This window comes from Gastrolobium bilobum, unplaced genomic scaffold (genome assembly GCF_033153095.1).
Source record: "Gastrolobium bilobum isolate Gb01-03AN ecotype WA unplaced genomic scaffold, APGP_CSIRO_Gbil_v1 utg23824, whole genome shotgun sequence".
NCBI lineage: Eukaryota > Viridiplantae > Streptophyta > Magnoliopsida > Fabales > Fabaceae > Gastrolobium > Gastrolobium bilobum.
In genome coordinates, this window is record NW_026897584.1 from 144,675 (window position 1) to 166,504 (window position 21,830).

Here is a 21,830-nt window from a genome sequence, read left to right on the forward strand (position 1 = left end):
ATGGAACAATATATCTAATTAAATCCAGTTGAATTAATGATCCAGTGACTCAGTATTTCGATCGAGTCGATAACCGATTCGAGTTTTAAAATACTGTCATCAACAACGCAGATTTGTGCTTCATTGATACTAATTTGGCAGCAGAGCAGCTTAATTATTGATGATTAACAAATTGTCCAAAATTTAAAAAATCAATACATAGACAGCACAATCGGGAAATTAATGATACTCCTTATTTGTAAAATATGGAGAAACAATGTCAAGAATTACTGGAGAATGTTCTTCATGAAGAAGAACTTGTTTGGTACCAAAAATCAAGGCAAAAGTGGATTATTGATGGAGATAGAAAAACAAAATTCTATCATCTCTGTACTGTTGTGAGGAGAAATGCTAATAAAATTTTTCGATTGAAGAGTGAGGGGGATGCTTGGATTACAAATGCTGCTGAGCTTAAGGATCTAGCTGTTAATTTTTTTCAAAGGTCTGTTTACTGAAGAGATCACAGATAGAAGATGGGTCTCCTCAGCTAATTTGTGGCCTAATCTTTCTGAGAGTGATATGGAGGGTCTTGACAGGTATCCTGTTGAGATTGAAATTAAGCAGGCTCTTTTCAATATTGGTGCGTTCAAAGCACCAGGATCAGATGGTTATCCAGCTTTATTCTTTCAGAAAAACTGGCATTCTTTGAAAGATCAAATTTGCTCCATGGTCCTTCAGATGTGGAATAATCCTGATCTGTTGGCCTCAATTAACTCTACAATGCTAGTACTCATTCCTAAGGCTCAGCATCCGACTCACATCAGTCAATTTAGGCCGATCTCTTTATGCCCTGTGGTGTACAAAATTGTCAGTAAGCTGATGGTTACTAGACTTAAATTAATAATGGAAAAAGTGGTATCTCCTGCTCAGTCCAGTTTTGTCCCTCATCGGCACATTCAGGACAATATTATTGTTGTTCAAGAGCTGGTGCATTCCATGAAGAAAATGAGAGGCAGGAAATGCTTTATGGCAATCAAGGTGGATCTTGAGAAAGCCTATGACCGTATTAATTGGAATTTCATTAGAAAGGTCTTACTGGAAATTCAAATTCCTGATCATCTCACAGAGCTAATTATGACTGCTGTTACCTCCCATAGCACAAGTATCTTATGGAATGGGAAAGTTTCTGAAGAATTTCAGCGTAGCAGAGGGGTGAGACAGGGGGATCCTATATCCCCTTATTTATTTGTGTTAGCTATGGAGAAGCTCTGCCACATTATTCAAACTGTTGTAGATGGTAAGGTGTGGAAGCCAATCAAAGCAGGTAAAAATGGGCCTGATATCTCTCATTTATTATTTGCGGATGACTTGATGCTATTTCTGGAAGCTAGTGAGGATCAAATACATATACTTCTTCGTTGTTTGAATCTTTTTTGTGAAATCTCTGGTCAAAAAATTAGTCAACAGAAAACGAGTGTTTTTTTCTCTAAAAATACTCCTGACCACATTGTTGATAAGGTTGTTGAAGTGAGTGGGTTCAAAAAAGTATCTAACATTGGCAGGTATCTGGGGGCTTTGATTCAGCAAGGGAGGATCTCCAAAAATTCTTTTTCAGGAGCAATTGATAGGGCTAAAGAGAGATTGAATAGTTAGCAATCTAAAACTCTTTCTCAAGCAGGTAGAATTGTGCTTTCTCAATCTGTGCTATCTGTTTTGCCTTACTATCACATGCAATATTCCTTGATTCCGAGAAGTATTTGTAATGAGTTGGAAAAGCTACAAAGGTCATTCATTTGGGGAGACTCTGTTGATAGGAAACGTATGCACCTTATTAGCTGGGATGCTTTATCTAGACCGAAAATCCAAGGAGGGTTAGGGATTAGGAAGCTTAATGTAATGAATAAAGCTTTTATTGGAAAAATTGTGTGGAATTTCCTTAATACTCATGATAAGCTTTGGGTTAAAGTTTTGAAAGCTAAATACTGTAATGCTCATAATCCTCTTGATGCTTTCTGTTGGAGATCTGGCAATTCTCATTTATGGAAAGCTATGTGTGATGTGTGGCTGAAATTGAAACCGGGATTAATTTGGGAAGTAGGTGGTGGTCGATCCATTGATTTTTGGAATGACAAGTGGCTTGATCACAACTATAATCTAGAAGAAAAGGCTTTGTTGACTATCCCGCAAGATGTGATGGGGAGAAAGGTTAGGGAGTTTGTGACAAATGAGGGTCAGTGGAATTGGGAGCTTCTCTCTAATCTGCTCCCTGCTGATATAATCTTGGAGATTAGAAGTGTGCTTCCTCCTCAAGATGAAGATGGGGCTGATATCCTCAAGTGGCATGTTAAAGGATCTTATGGGATTTCAGTGAAGACTTTGTATAGTGCTCTCAACAATCAGAATGATGAGGATGACAATAATGGAATCTGGCCTGCTATTTGGAGTCTAAAAATCCCTAATAGAATTTGTGTTCTTCTTTGGAAGCTTGCTCATAATCGGCTGCCAACAAGAAGTATGCTAGCTCGGATTAACTTGGCTAACCCGAGCTGCCCTATTTGTCAGCAAGAAGAGGAAACGATTCTTCATATGGCTAGGGATTGCAACAGAGTTAAAGGAGTCTGGATGGATTTACTTGATCCTGTTTTTCTTAATCTATTTTTTGGTGCAGATTTATTTAACTGGCTGCATATGAATTTCAAAGCAAATATTCTGATGCAGAATGATAGTCTATGGTCCACTAAGTTTGTTGTCATGATCGATTGTGCTTGGAAATGGAGGAACGCTGTGACTCATGGTGAAGTCGTGAGCTGGTTTGCTTATAACAACCAGTATGTCCGTCAGCTGGTAACTGATATCTCATATGCTTGGAGGCAAAACCAGCAGGGCATGTTATTGAGAAGGCCGAGCTGCATTCAGGTTAGATGGAACCCCCCGGAAGTTGGTTGGATTAAAATTAATACAGACAGGGAAGCCAAGTCTAATGGTGGTGTAGCAGCCTGTGGTGGGATTTTAAGGGATGAGACTGGAAGGTGGATCCAAGGTTTCTCCAAGGTTTCAGATTTAATGCGAGTTGGGTCGGACTGGGTTGGCCTGTTTTGCCAACCCTACTTCGATGGCCGGAACTAACTTGAATTGGGTTTCGTTTATGTTTGGTTATTACAACAACAACAAAAAAACCCAATTACTTGTTTCCGTTCTACTCTAAAAAAAAAAAAAAAAAAAAACAGCTGTTAGTGAACGGAAACACGAGGTGGAAGCTGGTGCATGAGCAATCGGCGTCCGAGGAAGTTGTCAACGGTCATGAACAACGAAAATACAGGGTTGGAATCATGGTTTTCCGACGATAGCAAGCGGCGGGTTGTCGCCGCCGCCGACAGCCAAAAAAACCAAGACCGCCAACGCCTTCTTCTCATTCTTCATGGCCGTCGGCAAACTCCTCGGATACGCCGCCGACTCCTACAGCAGCCTTCACCGCGCGTTCCCATTCCAGAAGAAGGCCTGCGATGTCAAACTGCTCCAACCTCAAGCGTTGTTTCTTCCCCTTTAAAAACAACAAAATTGTTAAACTTTGTGGGCGTTTATCATTGGAGGAAAAAAAAAATTTAATCGGGAATTAATTTATGATTATCAGAATATGAGGAAATTAATTTTTCAGAGAATATTATAAAAATATTTATTTACTATGTAAAAATATTTTCGAAAATATTGAATCAATTTTATTGATGTTATGTTTCTTTGATTGAAAAAATTGCTATAAATGTGTTAAATTTTCTATTTTTCCAAGAATTCAAGAATACTATTCTTTGGGTGATATTTTTTTATGGTATTCTTAGTTAAATTTTGCTCATAAAATAAAATTTTTGGAAAATCATATTTTTGAAAAAAAATTCAAAAATCTCCTAATAAACATGAGCAACTTAGATTACCAGCTTTAATTTCCCATGATCTAAACAAAAAACCTTTACAAGACACTCCCTCTATGAAATCCCTTTTGATTGTGTGGGTCTAGTTCACGTTTAGTAGGAAAAATAATTTAATGCAAACAAAACTAAATTAAATGATTTTAATTATGTTAAAATATTTTCCAATTATAACCTGAGCTATATTTATAAAGTTAATTTTGAAAGAGAAGTATACCAAATTTAACCTGTGCTCTAATTATGTAATTAATTTTGATAGAGGAGTATTTTACTTTTGTGGTGAACAAAATTTATGTGTAGAACCTACATAATTACTTTTTATTGGGCCGACTAATTGAATTTTAAGTTTGATTTTCGAAAATAAGACACAATATTCTCTAAATAGGTCAATTCTTGATGTTAATATTTTTTAAAGCATATGAGAATAGCACATTTTCTCATACACTGTGATGGAAAACTCGATTTTTTATTTTATTTTTGCTACGATCTATGTTTGCATCACTTTAAAATATAAAACAAACAAAGCCTTATTTTTATAGTTCAAAACTAATTTTTTATGGGAAAGGTTATACTTACTACCTATTTTTTTTACTACTTGTTACTACTAAATCTTAACCGTTGATTTCCGTCAATCTAACGGTTATAATTTATGAGATCATACTTATTAATTAATTATTAATTTGTAATAAATTATAACCGTTAGATTCACGGAAATCAATGGTTAAGATTTAATAGTAACAAGTAGTAAGAAAAATAGGTAGTAAATATAACCTCTCCCATTTTTTATAGTTTAAAGAAGTAATTTTCATCATACAGGTAAAATCAATCATTTAAATTAATTATTGAAATATTATTAACACATGTCAATCTTATACTTTCTTTTTTAAAATTTTAAATTAGTTTAAAGCTAATTTTATTATGTCATCATACAAGTAAAATCAATCATGTGGTTCGAGCTTTTCCTGAGAATATGGCATGGGTTACTTAAGCGCCGTAACGCCTCGTACTCGAACATTGGCTCGAGGCATTTTCTCTACCCCTTCTTACCTTTTATATTAATTATTGATATATTATTAACACATGTCAATCTTATACTTTCTTTTTTAAAATTTATAATTTAAAGTTTTCTCTTTTAACTAATATATATATTTTTTAAAAATTTACTTGAATTAAGCACACATACATTTTTTATTGTTTTAAATATTTTAATTTTTTTTTTTTTTTACTAACTCATAGTGAGATATAATAAAACTATTTATTTATCTTCACTCAATGATTCAAGTTGTTATGAGAATTAATTACATGACATGGCTCTTGCAACAAACTAAACATACCACAAATAAAAATATAAAATGGTTATTGTTACTATTTCGTATTTTCTAAACTTTCAGAAAAAAGAGTTGCTCTAATTCCTATTAATTAAGGTGACGTTATAATTATTATGTTGGATCCAAAAGGTGAAGTTCCCAACTTTTTCTCTAAACGGATTTGTGTACCTGATCATGAAGTGTAGTAGAGCTTCAGCATCCTTGGAGTAGTTCTGGTGGTAGCAGTAATTCGCTCCTCCGTGTGCTCTGGTGAAAAAAAGTGTGTGCAGATGCAAGACATTCTTATGGTCAAGTCAATATTAGTCATAGCTACTATGCATAAGGCACTAGAGTGAAACCCTTATATGTGGTGGTTGTAAATTTCCCAAAAGGAATTAGAGTTTTCCCTTTAGTTACTGGGCCTTAGGCTTAATGGCCCAAATTGGATATATTATCCGGAACATTCTGCATCAATTGTTTCCTTTCTTTCTTAAGCAAGAATCTACACACTTAAGTTGACAAAACACGATTAAAAGTCCACAATTAACACTATGTTACAATTAATTCACACATTCTAACTTAAACACAAAACATTAAAAGTTCAAGGGAAAACATCAGCCATAAGTTAAGTTTAGAGGCTTCTTTGATTTTATTTGTATGAGATGATTGTAGTTGATATGATGCTCCCAGAAACAGAGACTGATAGAAGAACAAAGAAGGAGGGAGAAAAGGAAAGAAAAATTGAAGAGGGAAGAGAGTTTTGGCAAACTTTTCTCATAATTTTCATTACTGTTGGCTTTACAATATGTATATCCTTGGGCTTTGCTCATCCGACTAATAGACCAACAATCACATGGATTGTTTCTAGCATCTCTTGGGCCAGTACTATTGCTACAAATATCACTTGTTAATTTATATCTTCTGTTATATTTATAATATATATTTTTTTTATAATTTCTTCCAATTACTTTTATGATTATTATATCAAAATTAAATCAACGGTTACAAAATAATATTAAATGAGAGTTTTTGATTTGATTTTGATTCAACAATCATGAAAGTAATTGTAAAAAGTTGCAAGGGAAAAAAAGTTAATAAATATAATTTCTCTTATATATTATACCATTATTATACAATATACGACAGCAACATCAGTACATTATGGCTACTTACGTAGGTGCCAAACTTTCCTTTGTGTGCTGTATCATAAATCATCATTTTAGTGACAACACTGAGAATTTCTGCGATTCGATGTTATCCGTTTGTGGGGCAAGAACATGAAGGACGAGAAGCATCAAAGAAGCTAAAGATGCTTTTGCAAAAAAAAAAAAAGAAGAAGCTAAAAGATGGATAAGATGTCAGAACTTAATTCAGATGAAGCTTCTTTTCATTAACTATTGCAAAGGGCCGTATCCCTCAGAAACTATTGAAATCTAAGGGAGTTTATGATATATACGTATTTCAGGCCCTGGACTTGGCCATTGATAATCTTGTTTTGTTTACATAGCATTACCTTTCTTACAAATTCCAAACCCAAGTAGGTTTAGTAATTCTGATGTGGAAGTCTACCAATTCATTCTGTTCCTTAATTAGTACTAGTTTGGATCGATATTATGAACAAGGGAAATGATAGGAGAGAACGCCATATAACTTTCCTCTTTCTCTATGTATGGGTGTGTGGTTAAGCATGGATAGTGTATTCTATAAATTTTGTTCTTTTCTTTCAATGATATAAACAATGGACTATTATTTTTCAACTATTGAATTGCCAAAGGTGGATTAGCCCGCGTCAAGCTGATAAGCGATAATCGATTGGTCCAATTCAATGACCAATTTGTTGTCAAGATTCCAAAATATGAGTTATGAAAACTGGACACTCAAAAAGCCTTTGGCCTTTTAGCTCGGTTAGAGTGTGGTGCTAATAACGCCAAGGTCGCAGGTTCGAGACCTGCATGCACCATATTTTCCCTCTCTTTTTTTGTAATTGACATGAGATATTACCGCACTTCAAAATTATTATTGTTATTTTTATTTTATTTTTGGCAAAACAAACTTATCTTATTGCATAGCACAATTCTGATCTCTTTATTAACCTCGAACGAAAAGACAGAGATAGCAAGAGGGCACTGCAAATGCATAAATAAGAATTACACATAAGTGTATAAATATAAATGATCTTAGTTAGTGACATAATAATTGTGGGGATTACTTCTTTGTTTTTTTTAAAATAATCTTTAATCTTCCTAATGTATCCTCATATTAATCCTCTTGATTATTAAATAATATTTATTTATGTAATACTTTTTATTAAATATTAAGATGATTATAAAGAGATAATTTTAATAAGTTATGTTGGGAGTTGTTCCTTCTTCAATGCTTGGCAAAAAATTCCAAGAGATTGGAACTCTCTATTTTTGGTGCAAGGCTCAAGGGTCATAACATTTGAGTGATTCAATGTCTCTCCATAAATAAAGGTGCAAGGCTCAAGAGACACATTCTTTGAGTTGTTCAATGTCTAGAATCATCTTCCTCCCCTATATAAGCTTATAGTGTGTGAGGTTTAGAGATATAAGAAATAATTTGAATATCTCTAGATAGAAGTTTAAGTTAGACCTCTTTAGGAAAGTTTGATATTACCACCATTGTAAGTGAATTCTGATTGTTGTAACCCATTATTCTTATAGTGAAAGTTTGATTCTGGACTACTGTCTCGTGATTTTTTACTTTTTCATATTGGAAAAGATTTTTGCAATTTAAATAAATTGATCGTGTTCTTCTCCATCTCTCTCTTCTTGCATTTTACTGTTTCGCTTCCGCAATCAACTTGAGGGTCCAACTTGACCCAACAAGTTATAGCATAACTACTTTTTTTACCTTGTTATTTATTAAGTATTTATTGACCCTTGTTTATACTTGGTCTTGGCAACCTTGGAACATTTGTTGCAAGTATTAACAACCAATTAATATTTAACAAATCATCAATGATATAAGTAAATATAAATACCGTAAGAACTTCAAATAAGTGTTCTAGTTTTCAAACTAATTAAACAGGTTTCTAGAAAACATGATCCTATAAAGAGGCAACCTCATGGTCCGAAAAAGACGAAGAAAAAAAGCAACTCTTGAAATTAGTCTGATGTTATAACAGATACATATATATTAAGAGTCTCCTCTAGTGGATTTGGACCAGCCTATGTATGTAGCTAGACGGGCCATCTGTCGCTGGGTATGAGCCCGATGAAATATTGAGAACCGCATAGTTTCACATACTGTAGTTGTTTCCATCGTGGAAGATGAGATTGCAATATTTTGATATATTTATTCATTTATTCTCTTATCAGGTTTTGCTCACAGTTCTTTACCTTCTACTGTTTTCCCCCTTCATATTCTATTATCCTATATTAATAATAATAAGTAATTATCACAAAAAACAAAAAAAGCCCTAACATGTTGACTGGAATCCAATACTTACTCCTCCTCTTCACACTAACAAAACGACACTCAAAATATGACTTAATTAATATGCTTGAATGATTTGTTCAACATCTCGATCCCAAGAAACATAATGTTAAGCTTGTCTCATTTAAAAATTCCAACTCCCTCATTTATGTCTTCCCATGTGTTTGTTTTGGCATCCCACCAATTCTAGAATCTACTTGGCTTTGTTTATTAGCAAAACCAAAGCCAGCTAATACCATCAAGAAAATGAAAGCAGAGAGATTTTGTGTTTCCTCATCAAAGGTGTATTCAAAGAGGTTTCCTTTTGTCATCATGTTGTCAAATAGTTGAACTTTTCTTAAAGGTACGCAAAGGTATTAATTGATGAGCTCTTTAGTACTTATTAGTTGGATTTGCCTCCAAAGGGTTTAGAATTAGGAGTGCAGATCAAGCTACGAATAAACTAAAATATCTATTTGTGAAATATTATTACCCTATTGCTTGAGAACCCCTAGATACTCTATATATGTTATGTGCTCAGGTTCAACTTTTTCTTCAAAAACAATTTGAAGGTGTGGATTATTAATTTGTGTCACATATGGTATATTGTACTACAAAATAAAAATAAAAAATTGTTTACTCAATAAATTGCAGTGGAAAATTGTTGACTGTGTTAGTGGTAGGCTGGTAAGTGGTAGGTAGCAAATGAGTATGGAAACGGCACAGTCAGTACGTCCTGACATGTTGCCTTGCAATCCCGTGAACCATAGTTTAATATAACATTTCCAACATGGGTCACACAGAGGTTGAAAAAGGTTAGGAACTACGATCTACGATGACTGTTCTTTGTCCACAAAATGAACAACTCTATACAAGATCTAATTCTACATTATCTAGGCCAATTTGGCTTTCATTTAAAGGTTAACCAAATATATTAATGGATTAGGTAAACTAGCTAGGCAACATATTACATTGGTATCCTATATCAAATTAAGCAAGTTGCAGAGTGAGAACCGATTACTGTTCCAACGGCAAGTTATATTTGACAACATTGTACTGCAAGAAGAAACTAACTGACACTCAAAGCTTTCTCTCTTGTGGACCCTTGAAACCTGATTATCCCCTACCCCACCATTCTCCATTTCTCTACCATGATCAAATCAAGATCATATCGATGCCCGCTTGGCCAAGTTACATGTGGGTCCAAAATGCCTATGGCCTTGAGCTTTTTTTGCTCACACTATCAGTTATTGTGGCCATTCTTTGTGGCTCCCCACGCGCCTACCTATTGTAATTGATATTGAAGTACTTGATCTGATTGCCTCTTCCGTAGCAGCACTGGCCCATCAATGATGCACACACAAGGCAGGCTTAGCCTCAGTTTCTAACAAATGTAAGATTTTGAATTCAAAATTGATGATTAAATAACTTGAGCATGTAACACTGTCCTCTAGATGCATATGGAGGATAAAATGCTACCACTCACATCATCTTTACCAAACAATTATATAATAGAAACGAGACTTAGCTTTTTCTAGTAGTTACTATATGATATTTTTGTAATTTTAATTTATTTCAGAATTATAATAATTTTTATAATTATAATTTTTTAATATTTCAATCCCAAAACAATGTCATTTTAAAAATAAATACAGATAACTTATCAACATTAACTGCAGAAATATTTTTATCTAGAAATAATCACTTTTACGTATCAAAATTTCACTGAAAAATTTGTAATTAAAAACTTTTTTCATGTATTGCAGAACAATATCATAAATATAATTAAAGAAACTTTATTTAAGTTTTCTTTTTTCCACTTAAAATAACTACAAACTTTAATCTTTACTTTATACAACGTTGATAATGGAGCACATCTGCTACGCCAGAATTTGATCAAAAAGAACTCAAGGCTGCTTACTTAAGTGACTTATCACTGATTACACTATAGTGCCATTTATACAAGATAATTTACATTTGGTATTGCTGATAACTAAGGAAAACATAGAAGTTCAAAAGGTGTATATACTTAGGGATCGTTTGGTACACGGATTTTTCCGGATTTTCGAGAAACTGAAATTTTTAAAATTTTAAATTTTTAAATTTTTAAAAATCGAGATTTCCGAACAAATAAAAATTTCTGCTGTACCAAATGCCCCGCACTACAATTTCCATGCCCGAGCGTCAAACAGAGCACCTGAAGCATCCCTACTTTGACACCAAATGTACAATCAGAACTTCAAAAATGTCTAATTACATAACTATACTTTTTTCTTCATCTTTTATTTATTTTTCAACTTTTCTCAAAGGTAAATGAAATGAGTTGTGAAGTATATATTGAGTAGTTATTCTATTTAATAAATTTCTAAACATTTATTAACACTCAATATATACTTTACAATTCATTTAACGGTACCATAACCACGGAAACTAACATCTATTAGCAACTCGCCGGAGAACCCACCAAAGACAGGTAAACCTGACTCTGTAACACTGTCTTACCGATTTTGAAACCTGGAACCACCGTGAAAGCCACCTTAAGCTCGCCGGAATTGGAATCACTGGATTCCCCTGAAGTTGAAAGTGGTTCTTCTGTGACACATTCCATGTACACCTCAGAAAACCTAGTGTTCTTCTTAACCTGAAAAATGGTGACATCTTCCTCAAATGACAATGCTAAACAATGCAGTGCCCACACACGCTTGGCCATCTCTGCAAACGCTATGAAGAAAGCAGAATCCGGGTATCCCCCAGAATTCACTAGCTTCCTCTGGTTCAAGTTCCCAAACAAGGAGCACTCCATTTTGGCATGGACCACTTGAAGATACTTGGATTTTAGGAACCTGGAGAAGGATGAGTTTGGATTGTGGGATAAGTACTGTTTTGGGTTCAAAGATTTAAGCTTTTTGAATTTGTCAAAGTAGACATTTTTGTCATGGCGGCGTTTCTCAAGAGGGTCATCTTGAATACTGAAATTTGGGTAGTTGAACCCTTCAAACATTGTTATGCAGACGAAGGATTCAAATGCAAAGCAACGGTGACTTGGTTTGGTGAAAACTGCATTTGGGTGGATGAATTTGACAGCTGCTTCAAGATCCCAATGAGCAGACTCCATTTCTTTGATCATAAGCTTCACGAAACTCCTCATTGATCTCAACGTGTGGTGAAGAAAATGGACAAAATGGGTTGGATTTAACACTGAGAGTCTAAGGTTGTCGAACTGTGACAAAGACCCACTTGAGTTTAGCTTCTTTTCAAGTGATTTGTTGAAGGCAATGCAATCATCAAGGTGTTTCCTGAGTGATGAGATGTCATTGTCCTTGACATCAACCTCGGCTTCGAGCTTTTTGATGGTGATTTCGTAGGTCTTCATTAGGCCCTGCTGTTCTTGAATCTCTGCAAGCATCACGGTGACTTGGGGTGAAAGATCAAGCTCTTTCTTCAAGAACCTGCGCTTAAATTCTGAGACAGCTCTCAGTTCATCCACCACTGCTTGATCAGCCATTTGAATTGACTCATTGTTGTAAGGACGCTGAGCCATTTGAAGCTCTGCATATGCTGCTTTGATAGTAGTAACCCCAGCAAAGAGCCTTGCAATTAGAGCCTCCATAACTGCTCTGTTTCTAGCCTTGTTGTCTTCATGCTTGCCATTAGATTGATGGGTTTTCATCTGATGATCAGTGAAAGGATCTTCCTTGACTTTGAGGTGAGAGTTGAGCATGCAAATGCCATTGTTTGAACCAATTTTTGTTGCACTTCGGAGGCTAATCACCTTCTGGAATTTCTTGGCCAATTTCTTGCTCCTACTATTGATTGCTGATTTGGGTTTAACGGTTTCCATCTAAAGAGGAAATATTTGTTGTTTGAAGCATAAGAGTTAAACCAAGAAAGTCTAGCAAAGGGAGAAAGAGTTTGGACTTGTGAGAGCAAATGTTTTGCAGCGAAAGGAGATTTTGGGTGAAAAAGCAGACACAAATCTTTGACTACTCTATCAGCGTTTGAGCCAAGGATATAGGCAGCTACTTAGCTAGTGATATTAATATATAACATAAATTATTGAAATTAAGCTACTAATAATATAGTACTATTTTTAAAGCGCGGGAAAAGAAAAATAATGGGTAGTTTTGCTTTCTGATGATAAAATAGTTAAATACTCTAACTAGGCTTGTACTAGAAGAACTTTGACATATAAGCCATCGATTTCTCCTTCTTTTTTTTCCCGAGTACTTGTTTTTGGGAATAATATAACTGTAGTGCTACTTCGAGAGGTGATGGTGTGGGCCCTATTGCCTTACGTGATTGATGGCTATGAACTACTAGTGGACCCTACCGACTCTGCAAATCAGTTTGCCAGAACTGTGAATCTGTGATGCTTTTCTGTTGGGAGAACATTATGAAACACCAAAGAATACGAATCCAGGAAAAATTGGAAAATGTTGTTTATTTGTTCGTGAACCACAAGATGCTGGCACGTTAAATATCTTTTGATTTGGAAAAAGCAATTGATGATTAAGCGTTCTACAGTTGTTAATTATGGATATCAACAAGTGTGTGATTCGGTGAACGTTTCTACATTTAATTTTACGAATTAATTTATGCTTAGTTCGGTAAATCATTACGAACTAATAAGGGTTCATTTTTTCTGCCGTGTAAATAAGTTATTTGCAGTAAGTTCAATATAATGTTATTTTGGGATAGAAATTATGATATTTTTGTAATTTTAATTTATTTCACGATAACAGTTTTTATATTTATAATTTTTTAAGATTTCAATACCAAAATGACGTTGTTTTGAGAATAAATACAAATAACTTATCTGTATTAAATGCAGAAATATTTTTTCCATCTTCTCATCATTGATTTATGTGTAAAAATAATGTTGTAAAAGTAAGTAATTGTTGCTTTACTTCAAATTTACGTTCATGGCCAAGCTTGATTAAAAAAATAAAAATAAAAATAGTCAAATAAGATATGAAGTATAAAATCATGTTCAGAAGGTATCAAACTCCAAACTAATCAGACTACAGATGGTAGATCAGACTTGATTCTTCCTTTTTTCATGTTTTGCATATGGCAGCACAATAAAAGATTCAATTAATTATTGTAAGTTGTAACAGGTTTATTATAAGTATGAACGGCTACAATTGGGAAATGAACACCGAATCAGACAGTATAAGCTAAATAAACTCTACCATTGTCCAGGCTTTATATTAAAAATTAAAAAAAAAAAAAAATATATATATATATATATATATATATCTTTTTTTGTGGGTACACTGTGGTCAGAAAATTATTGTGGTTCTCGACTGTCATTTCAATGGTAATCGAACTTAGAAGGGATAAGCAGAGAAATGCTCTGCAGAGTCTGCACACAACTCTTTTTTCTTTTTTTAAGGTTTTCAATGTACACAACTTTTTGAAAGTCAAAAATAAACAACTAATGTAAAAGGTTATTAAGTTACATTTTTTTAGTACATATTAAGATACATTTTTAACATAAGTAAAAAATTAGAAATATTATATTATGCCTACTTTGCTTCCTATCTATTATACTTATTTTTCTTCAATATCATTAGCTTAAAATCTTAAGAGAATAAAAAATATGTGAAGATTAATTAAAATTTTAATCTAACGATATTGAAAATGAGTAAGTAGACTACGTATAAAAAAAAAAGTAGGCATAATATTTTATTAAAAAAATTACTATAATTTAAAAACTTAAATATTTATATTCATAAGTTTTGAATTTTTTGAAATAAAAATAGAAGTATAATGTTGTACAAAAGTATTTAAGTTATGTTATAGAGATAGAGATTGTGGAACTCACAATTTTTTATTTTTTTAGTTTTTGAAAACAAGTGTGAATCCTACAATTTCTATTTCAATAAGATAACCTAAATTTTTTTCTATAACATTATATTTATTTATTTTTCCTTTTCGAAAACACCATTGAGCAGTAAAGGTTGACGGCTGAACTCAACTTGTTCCTTCTTTTCACACTATAGAATTACTTATTTTTCGTGGCTTCTTGTCCTTGTTATTGTTACTTGTTTTCGGAAGTTTGCAACTGTTCAGTCATTGCCTTTGCTTGAAAATCTTAAGTATTGGCACTGTGATGATGTTCTTATCAAAGCGTGAAACTGATGAACTAATCAACTTAGGGAAAATCCAAAATCATAATTATTACAAAGAAATCTTGAGAGAATTGTTTTTTTCTTGGGTTTGGTCAAGCCACGCCTTAAAACACCTAAGGCATAATAAAAGGTATCAAATAAAAATAGAAAAATGATCCATTTATTTGTACAAATTTTTACAAATTACACAATCTTCTTCCGAGAGAAGATAGTATAACTAGTGTTCTTCGAGAGAAGATAGTGTAGTTTATAAGAGTTTGTAAACAAAAAGTATATAAATATAACCTGCCCCATAAAAATATGTCTAATATATTAAAAAGTCAAAAAGTTTTAGTTTTAGTATAATGCTTATTATTTTTTATTCTTTTATAAATACTCTAGGCATACTAGTTAGAAATATCATAATTTTTAATTATACCATTTTATAAACTTTTATATTAATAAAAACAAAAATAAGAAAAAAATCAATGCGTAAACATTTTTTATTCAGATTCTAGTATTATAATATATATATATATATATATATATATATATATATATATAAAATAAAAATCTAATGTTATAATTAAACATAAACTAAAATATAATATTTTATACGATACTATTAATTGGGTAAACTTTTTCTATCATAATTTTAGACAACTTATCTACAGTGCACGATTTTAACTAAGTCTTATTAGTAAGACTTAGTTATATTAATAAAGTTATTTCTTTTCTTTCTCCTCAGACAATGTCGGCAGACGTGACGGGAAGAGAAAATTTACTTTTACTGTTATAACTAATTCTTACTAGTAAGACTTAGTTAAAATTGTGAACTACGTGTAAAATTATCTAAAGTAAAAGTAGAAACTATTTTCCCTAATTATAATGCTCTCCATGTTTTAAGCAAAAGCTTAGCTTCAGTAAAATATTTGGCTAGCCCTAATCAAATCTTTGATACTAATGTTAGGTGGACTAAAGGGGGCAATGTTATTAAAACGCGAATGGTTGGGCCAGTCCGATCAGTTGGCCCGATTTCTGGGCCAATTCAAGTCATGGATTGGATATGTCATTGACCCGGTATCAATCCGGTACCAGTTTTTGAAAATTTATACACACTTACCACTAAGCTAGATTTAGTTGAAACGGTCAGGATTAAGTTGCAACCAGTGGAGATCAAACCCTTGTCATGGAGATATATATCAGAGTACTTACCACTAGGCTACATTGGGTTGTTGGTTAAATTGTTCCATTTAAAATATTTATTATATAATTAAGTATAAAATATAAATTTATATATATCTATCTGGGAATCAGTGACCCACTGACTCGGTACCCCGACTAAGTCGATGACCGATTCAAATTTAATAACATTGAAAGGGACGCTATGGCAGATTATCAATGTGCTAAGTTGACTCAATTATTACAAGTGTGCTATATACTACGTCTACGCCCAAAATCTTAAGACAGTGGGTTCATGCATCCTTTCATTTATACGATATTCACTTAATCTATTAACAACCAATATAAAACTCATCACAGTTGAATATATTAACAATATATAGTTCGTTTGATCATTAAGGGGTTCCTGAATGATATTCTTTGCCAGTTTGATATACTATTGAAACTATTTTCGATAGAGGGCGGTCAGTTCGGCACCCTGCCCCCCACGAAATTGTCTTTATATTTTTTATTTTTATTTTAAGTTTTGCAGACCCCTGGGGGAACCCGTAGACCGTGCCACATGCTGCAATCTCAACAATCTAAAGCACTTAAACCCACTCCCCCCATTCTCCCACTCCATGCTAATTGATATTATCACATTGTTATGTTTCATTACTAGTGACACCGAAATAGCAACAACATAGGGTGTCCATACTAATATAACGACATGTAACCACTTGCTTACTGTAACAAAAGGTAACATTATATGCATGCAATTTGTGCTCATCCATTTCATTCCTGATTCATGCTGACCTTGATCGATCATTGGGACGAAATAACACTGGAATGGGATACAAAATTGTACCTTCTGCAATTGGAATACAATATTCATCTCCAATCGAATATTGATCTATCAAAGAGAAGTTGGGCCTGACCATACATAGTTGAGCCTGATCCAAGTAATTAGAGGATGATTACTACGAGTTTGCTACATGGGATGGAGCTTGCGGGAAGATGGCACTAATGATGGAGAAGTCTGCTTGTTTGGGACATATGTGGAGGTGCCAGCACGTCACTCCAATGCTTAAATCATTATATTGAGTGATAAGTCTAAGTAAATTGGAAGAAGATGATCATACCAGAATTTTTAGCATCTCTTTTGTAGTAACTGTATGACATGCTTATATCACCTTGATATGGCGTCATGTATTTCGATGATTTGGGGTGGCTTTGTCAGCCCAACTCGTCAGTGGGATGCCTTTAACGAGCTAAGACACATAGGTTTATCTAGAGTCTCATACATGTTCATTAGCCATTGGTTATTAAGGAGCTTCATGAATCCTAAGTTGTTAATCCAGTTGTACATTCGCTGGATTACATGTATGCGTAGTATGCATGTTTCCTTTACTTATTAAGTCTTTGTCTTTGGGCTTTTGTGCAATTATTGGATTGGACCCTTCATCTCATTTAATATGAGTTCACATCGAGTACTATTATGCATATACGCATTGACAATGTACTGTAACGAGTAGATCGGATTCACATGTTTATAGAAGTTGACTTGTCGGAACCTGCTTGAGGCAATGACATAATAGCATGGATTGTGGAATAAAGTTTACCTTCCACATTGACACTTGGGTTTGCTCAAATCGATTGAAGCAACATGATTATTTGTTTGTGTAAAATAATTGAAGGCTTCTTCAACTTGAAACATGTGAATTATGGTCATAACTGCAAATGACGTGGGTAGATGTGTTGAGATATATAGTCTCACATTAGTTAGATGTGCAACTAATGTGGCCTTTATAAGGCCTTGGGCACTCCCACCCTTTGAGCTAGCTTTTAGGGTGGTGACCTCAAGGTTCTTAACATGGTATCAGAGCCTCACCGTCCCCCACTTTAAAGTGGAATTAAAAACAAAAAGCACAAGAGGTAAACCAAAAATTGGGCCTGTGCATAATCCACGCTTCTAGCCCAAAGGGCTCTTGCGTGAGGGGGCGTGTTGAGATATATAGTCTCACATTAGTTAGATGTGCAACTAATGTGACCTTTATAAGGCCTTGGGCACTCCCACCCTTTGAGCTAGCTTTTAGGGTGGTGACCTCAAAGTTCTTAACAAGATGCAGCCTCTTGATTATTTTGCATTGCATCAAGCAGCACCTTACGGTAAGTAACAATTGTCAGCTACTATTTCTTGATAAGCATTGTTTCCTCTCGTAACAAACTAAAATCGCACCACATTGTGCGATTTGATGAATTTCCTAAAGGATCTGCAGAACTTGATGCAAGAAAAAAAAAGTTAATGAATTCAAGCCAATAAAAAAATATAAAAACAATTACGTGAAAAGCAGAGCGCGGAGCTGAATATCCAAAAATATAATTTTAATTGCGTACCAAACAAACAAAATAATATGTATGATCAAACAGCCATAATATGTATATATTGACCATATTCCAAGAAATTGAATTGTGTTGTTCATGGAAACCAGCAAAATAAAAAAATAAAATAAAAAAAATCACTTTTTCTTCTCAGTTATTTGGGGAGAGGAGCTATCTCTTGTCTGTGTCTGAATGCAGGGGTGTTTGGTAGAGAAGAAATTTTTTTTATTAGGAAAATATAATGACTGGGAAAATAGTGAGAAAATGAGTTTGGTAGGAAAATAAGGAAAAAGTTATTTGGTAGGGCAAAAAATTACCAAAAAAATTGGTTTAAGTTTTCAAAGTCAATATTTGGTAGAAAGTAAAATATTGATGAGATAATTGATGTAAATTACAATTAGAAAGATACTCACCAGTGATGGTCAACAGCAAACAAGGGTCATTTTGGACAATATTTTTGAGTTCATTTTTTTCTTTCCCAGGCAACCACATATTACCACCTTCGATGTGGGTATCATGCATAGTGCACTCACTGCAATTTTTCACACAATTTCCATTGCCTGGGTACTCAGTTTTGCTGGCATAATTTTTTTAAATCTTTTACCAAACATTGTCGTATTGAAATTCTTATCCAATTTGCCTTGCTATTTCGGACGAAGACAGCTACCAAACACTCCGCAAATGAAGAATTGTACTTTTCCCCATGTTTTTTAAATCGGAAAAACTATTCTTATGCTACATGTGATAACTTTCTTTTCTACACACCCTTTGATAACTGTGCCACCTTTTTCTTTTCTTTTCTTTTTATTTTTTAGATGGTAGAACCCACAAATTTATCTATATGACATGAGATAACTTATCTCCTTTCACATGAGATTATTGAAACCCTTTCTAAATAATTGCAAAACAGTTGACAGAACAAGAAAAGAAACTATGCTACGTGCTTACAATTTTATGTGACAGGACTTTGGCTTTTCTTTGATCGCGATCGTTGAATTAATGGTTTATAATAAGGGTTTCGATTTTTTTATACGGTAAGAGAAAATTTTCTCATGTTGTAGACATATCTTATATGAGACTCACATCTATTAAAAAAAAAGCAAAAAAATATTACACAAAAATCGAAGGATCACTAGTAGAAAAAAAACAACTCTTCTTACGACATTCGAAAATATTTCCGCTCATAATAATACAAAGTGACGCGGGAATGGAAATATTATACTAGTAGAATCTTTTGTCTTATATCTATTGGAGTTACAATTTCAAATTGATATTTTTCTTCTTTGATTAGTTCTATTTCCTTAGTTGTAGTTCATGAATCCCACTGAAGCAAACGATGGGACCAAGATTGCACATTGGTGGGAAAACATCACAAAAGAGACGTGGCCGAAAGAACGATGGTGACTGAAACATAGCATCGAGTCTTAATTAAGCTTATAGCAGATGGGGGACAACATAGTCAACTTGGTACATTAATGGTTTACAATAATACCATTGCTTTGTCATCTTGAAAGAAATGAAGTAATATGATGTCAACATGTAAGTAACATATTTGTGTTTTAGAAAAAGTATGATCACTTTAACTTAAATGCAAGCACATTTTTGGTATATAGGCACGAACCATTTGTCATATGGGACGCTTTTGACTTGAAATTGCACTGTGATGACTCTCAATGCTGGAGCTAAATAATTTTGTGAAGGAAGGCGAACACTCTTTATATGACAAAATAAACATAAATAACATTTACAACTAAAGGTTGATATAAATTTGAGGGGTGGCGGCTCTCCCTAACCACTCCCATGCTCCACCATTGATGAATCCTAAATTCCAATGTAAAAGGCTATATAATTTACATATTAATTATGTCATAGCTGTACATAAGATTTTTATTACCTGATCATGTTAAGAGAATTTGTCTCTACTTAACTTGTTGGTTCAAAAAAGTTTAAAAGAGGGGAAAATTTGTCCTATTCAAAGGATTTCATTGAAAACTTACGAAAGTATTTATAATGACACGTCATACAGACTACCAGTAGGAACCAAACCAACAATAATTTTTAGTTTTTTTATTCCTTAATTGATAATAGTTTGTCATAAACTTATAAAGTGAGCACACCATGTCGAGATTGTTATTATCTTACAACGGTTATATTTATTTTCATTTTTGGAATAGTTTTTTTTTCTCTCTTAAAAATCCTCTAAACTTCTTCTAAAGTTAATTGTTATTATCTTCTCAGAAACGATATACATTTCTTGTTTAAAAAAATTAAATTAATACAACCATCTTGATAATTATACAACCAAATTGTGTAATTATTTATGTCGCATTTTCTTGAATTTGAAAAAATAAAAAAATAAAATTCACATAATTAATGAAACAGTTTAAAAGCTGCTACATACTGATTAATTGGTGCAATGTTACACTACATATTTTGTCAAGAATAATAAATAATTTGCTATGTGATAAATGAAAAAACGAACAAAATGAAAAATAACTAACTTTTAACAACTCTACAAGTGCAATTTACGTTAAGATTCATTTTTTCCCCCTAAAAAAATCACAAGATTTTTGGAGTATCAACGAAGTCTAACACCTAGGAAATTAAGTAGGCTATAGTTATGTTAATTTTCTTTTAAAGATTTTTTGTACAGTTAAAATTATGCATACTACTCATTTTACACACACACAATAATTACTTGTAATAATAAGGTGTTGTTAACGAGTATCTTAAAAGTAATGGTTAAGCATGTACTTTTATGTGTGTATTTTGATAAATATTATATAAAATTATCTAAAGTAATTTTAGAAACTTTAAACCCTTCATTTAATAGTTTTTCTATATATTACATGCTTATAATAATTATTTAAGTAAGAAAGTAATAAATGTTTTTTGAATTCTTAATATATGGAATTTTTTATTTAGTATTTAATAATTTTTCTTTCATCAATATTATAACCAAACTTATTAACAAATTATTAATTAATAATAATTAAAAAACATATATATAACATGAAATTGAGGATATCTACAATATTTTGTTCTCTCAAAGTCACATGTTTAGAAACAAATAATTTATACAAAATGATGGTAGAAAACTTAGCAGGTGGAGATGATAGCATGTGTTCGATCATTTCTAATATTATTTTTGGGTGGGGTTAAAATTTTTAATCCCTGAATTCACCTCAAATCGAACTGATAGTGAAGCGATAAACTGATTGATATAAATATTTCAAAAAAAGAAGAAGAAGAAAAAAAAAACAAACACTATATAAAACTGAGTTGGAATTAATGTTGTTGAATAGAAAGGTAGTTTTATGATTCACCAATTAAGGCATGGCTTTAGCTCTACGAAAAAACGAAGTAAGCCTCAAATTAATGATTTTCGTCTGTTTGTCTTTTACATCTCTCATTCATTGTAATTTATGATCTTTGTCACGTCCGACATTCAAATTATAAAATTGTATAAGTCTAACAGTGTCCAAAGTCAAAATTATGGCACCGTGTTAAGAATAGATAAAGAAGCTTCG

The 21,830-nt window shown here is 33.0% G+C and overlaps 1 protein-coding gene across 1 annotated transcript; it reads right to left on the reverse strand.

Annotated features, from left to right (window-relative positions):
* Positions 1 to 11,084: 11,084 nt before the first annotated feature.
* LOC133308304 (protein GRAVITROPIC IN THE LIGHT 1) lies at positions 11,085 to 12,485 on the reverse strand. Its single transcript, XM_061508915.1, has one exon. It carries the CDS (start codon positions 12,483 to 12,485, stop codon positions 11,085 to 11,087), a length of 1,401 nt encoding a protein of 466 aa, XP_061364899.1.
* Between the last annotated feature and the right edge of the window lie 9,345 nt (positions 12,486 to 21,830).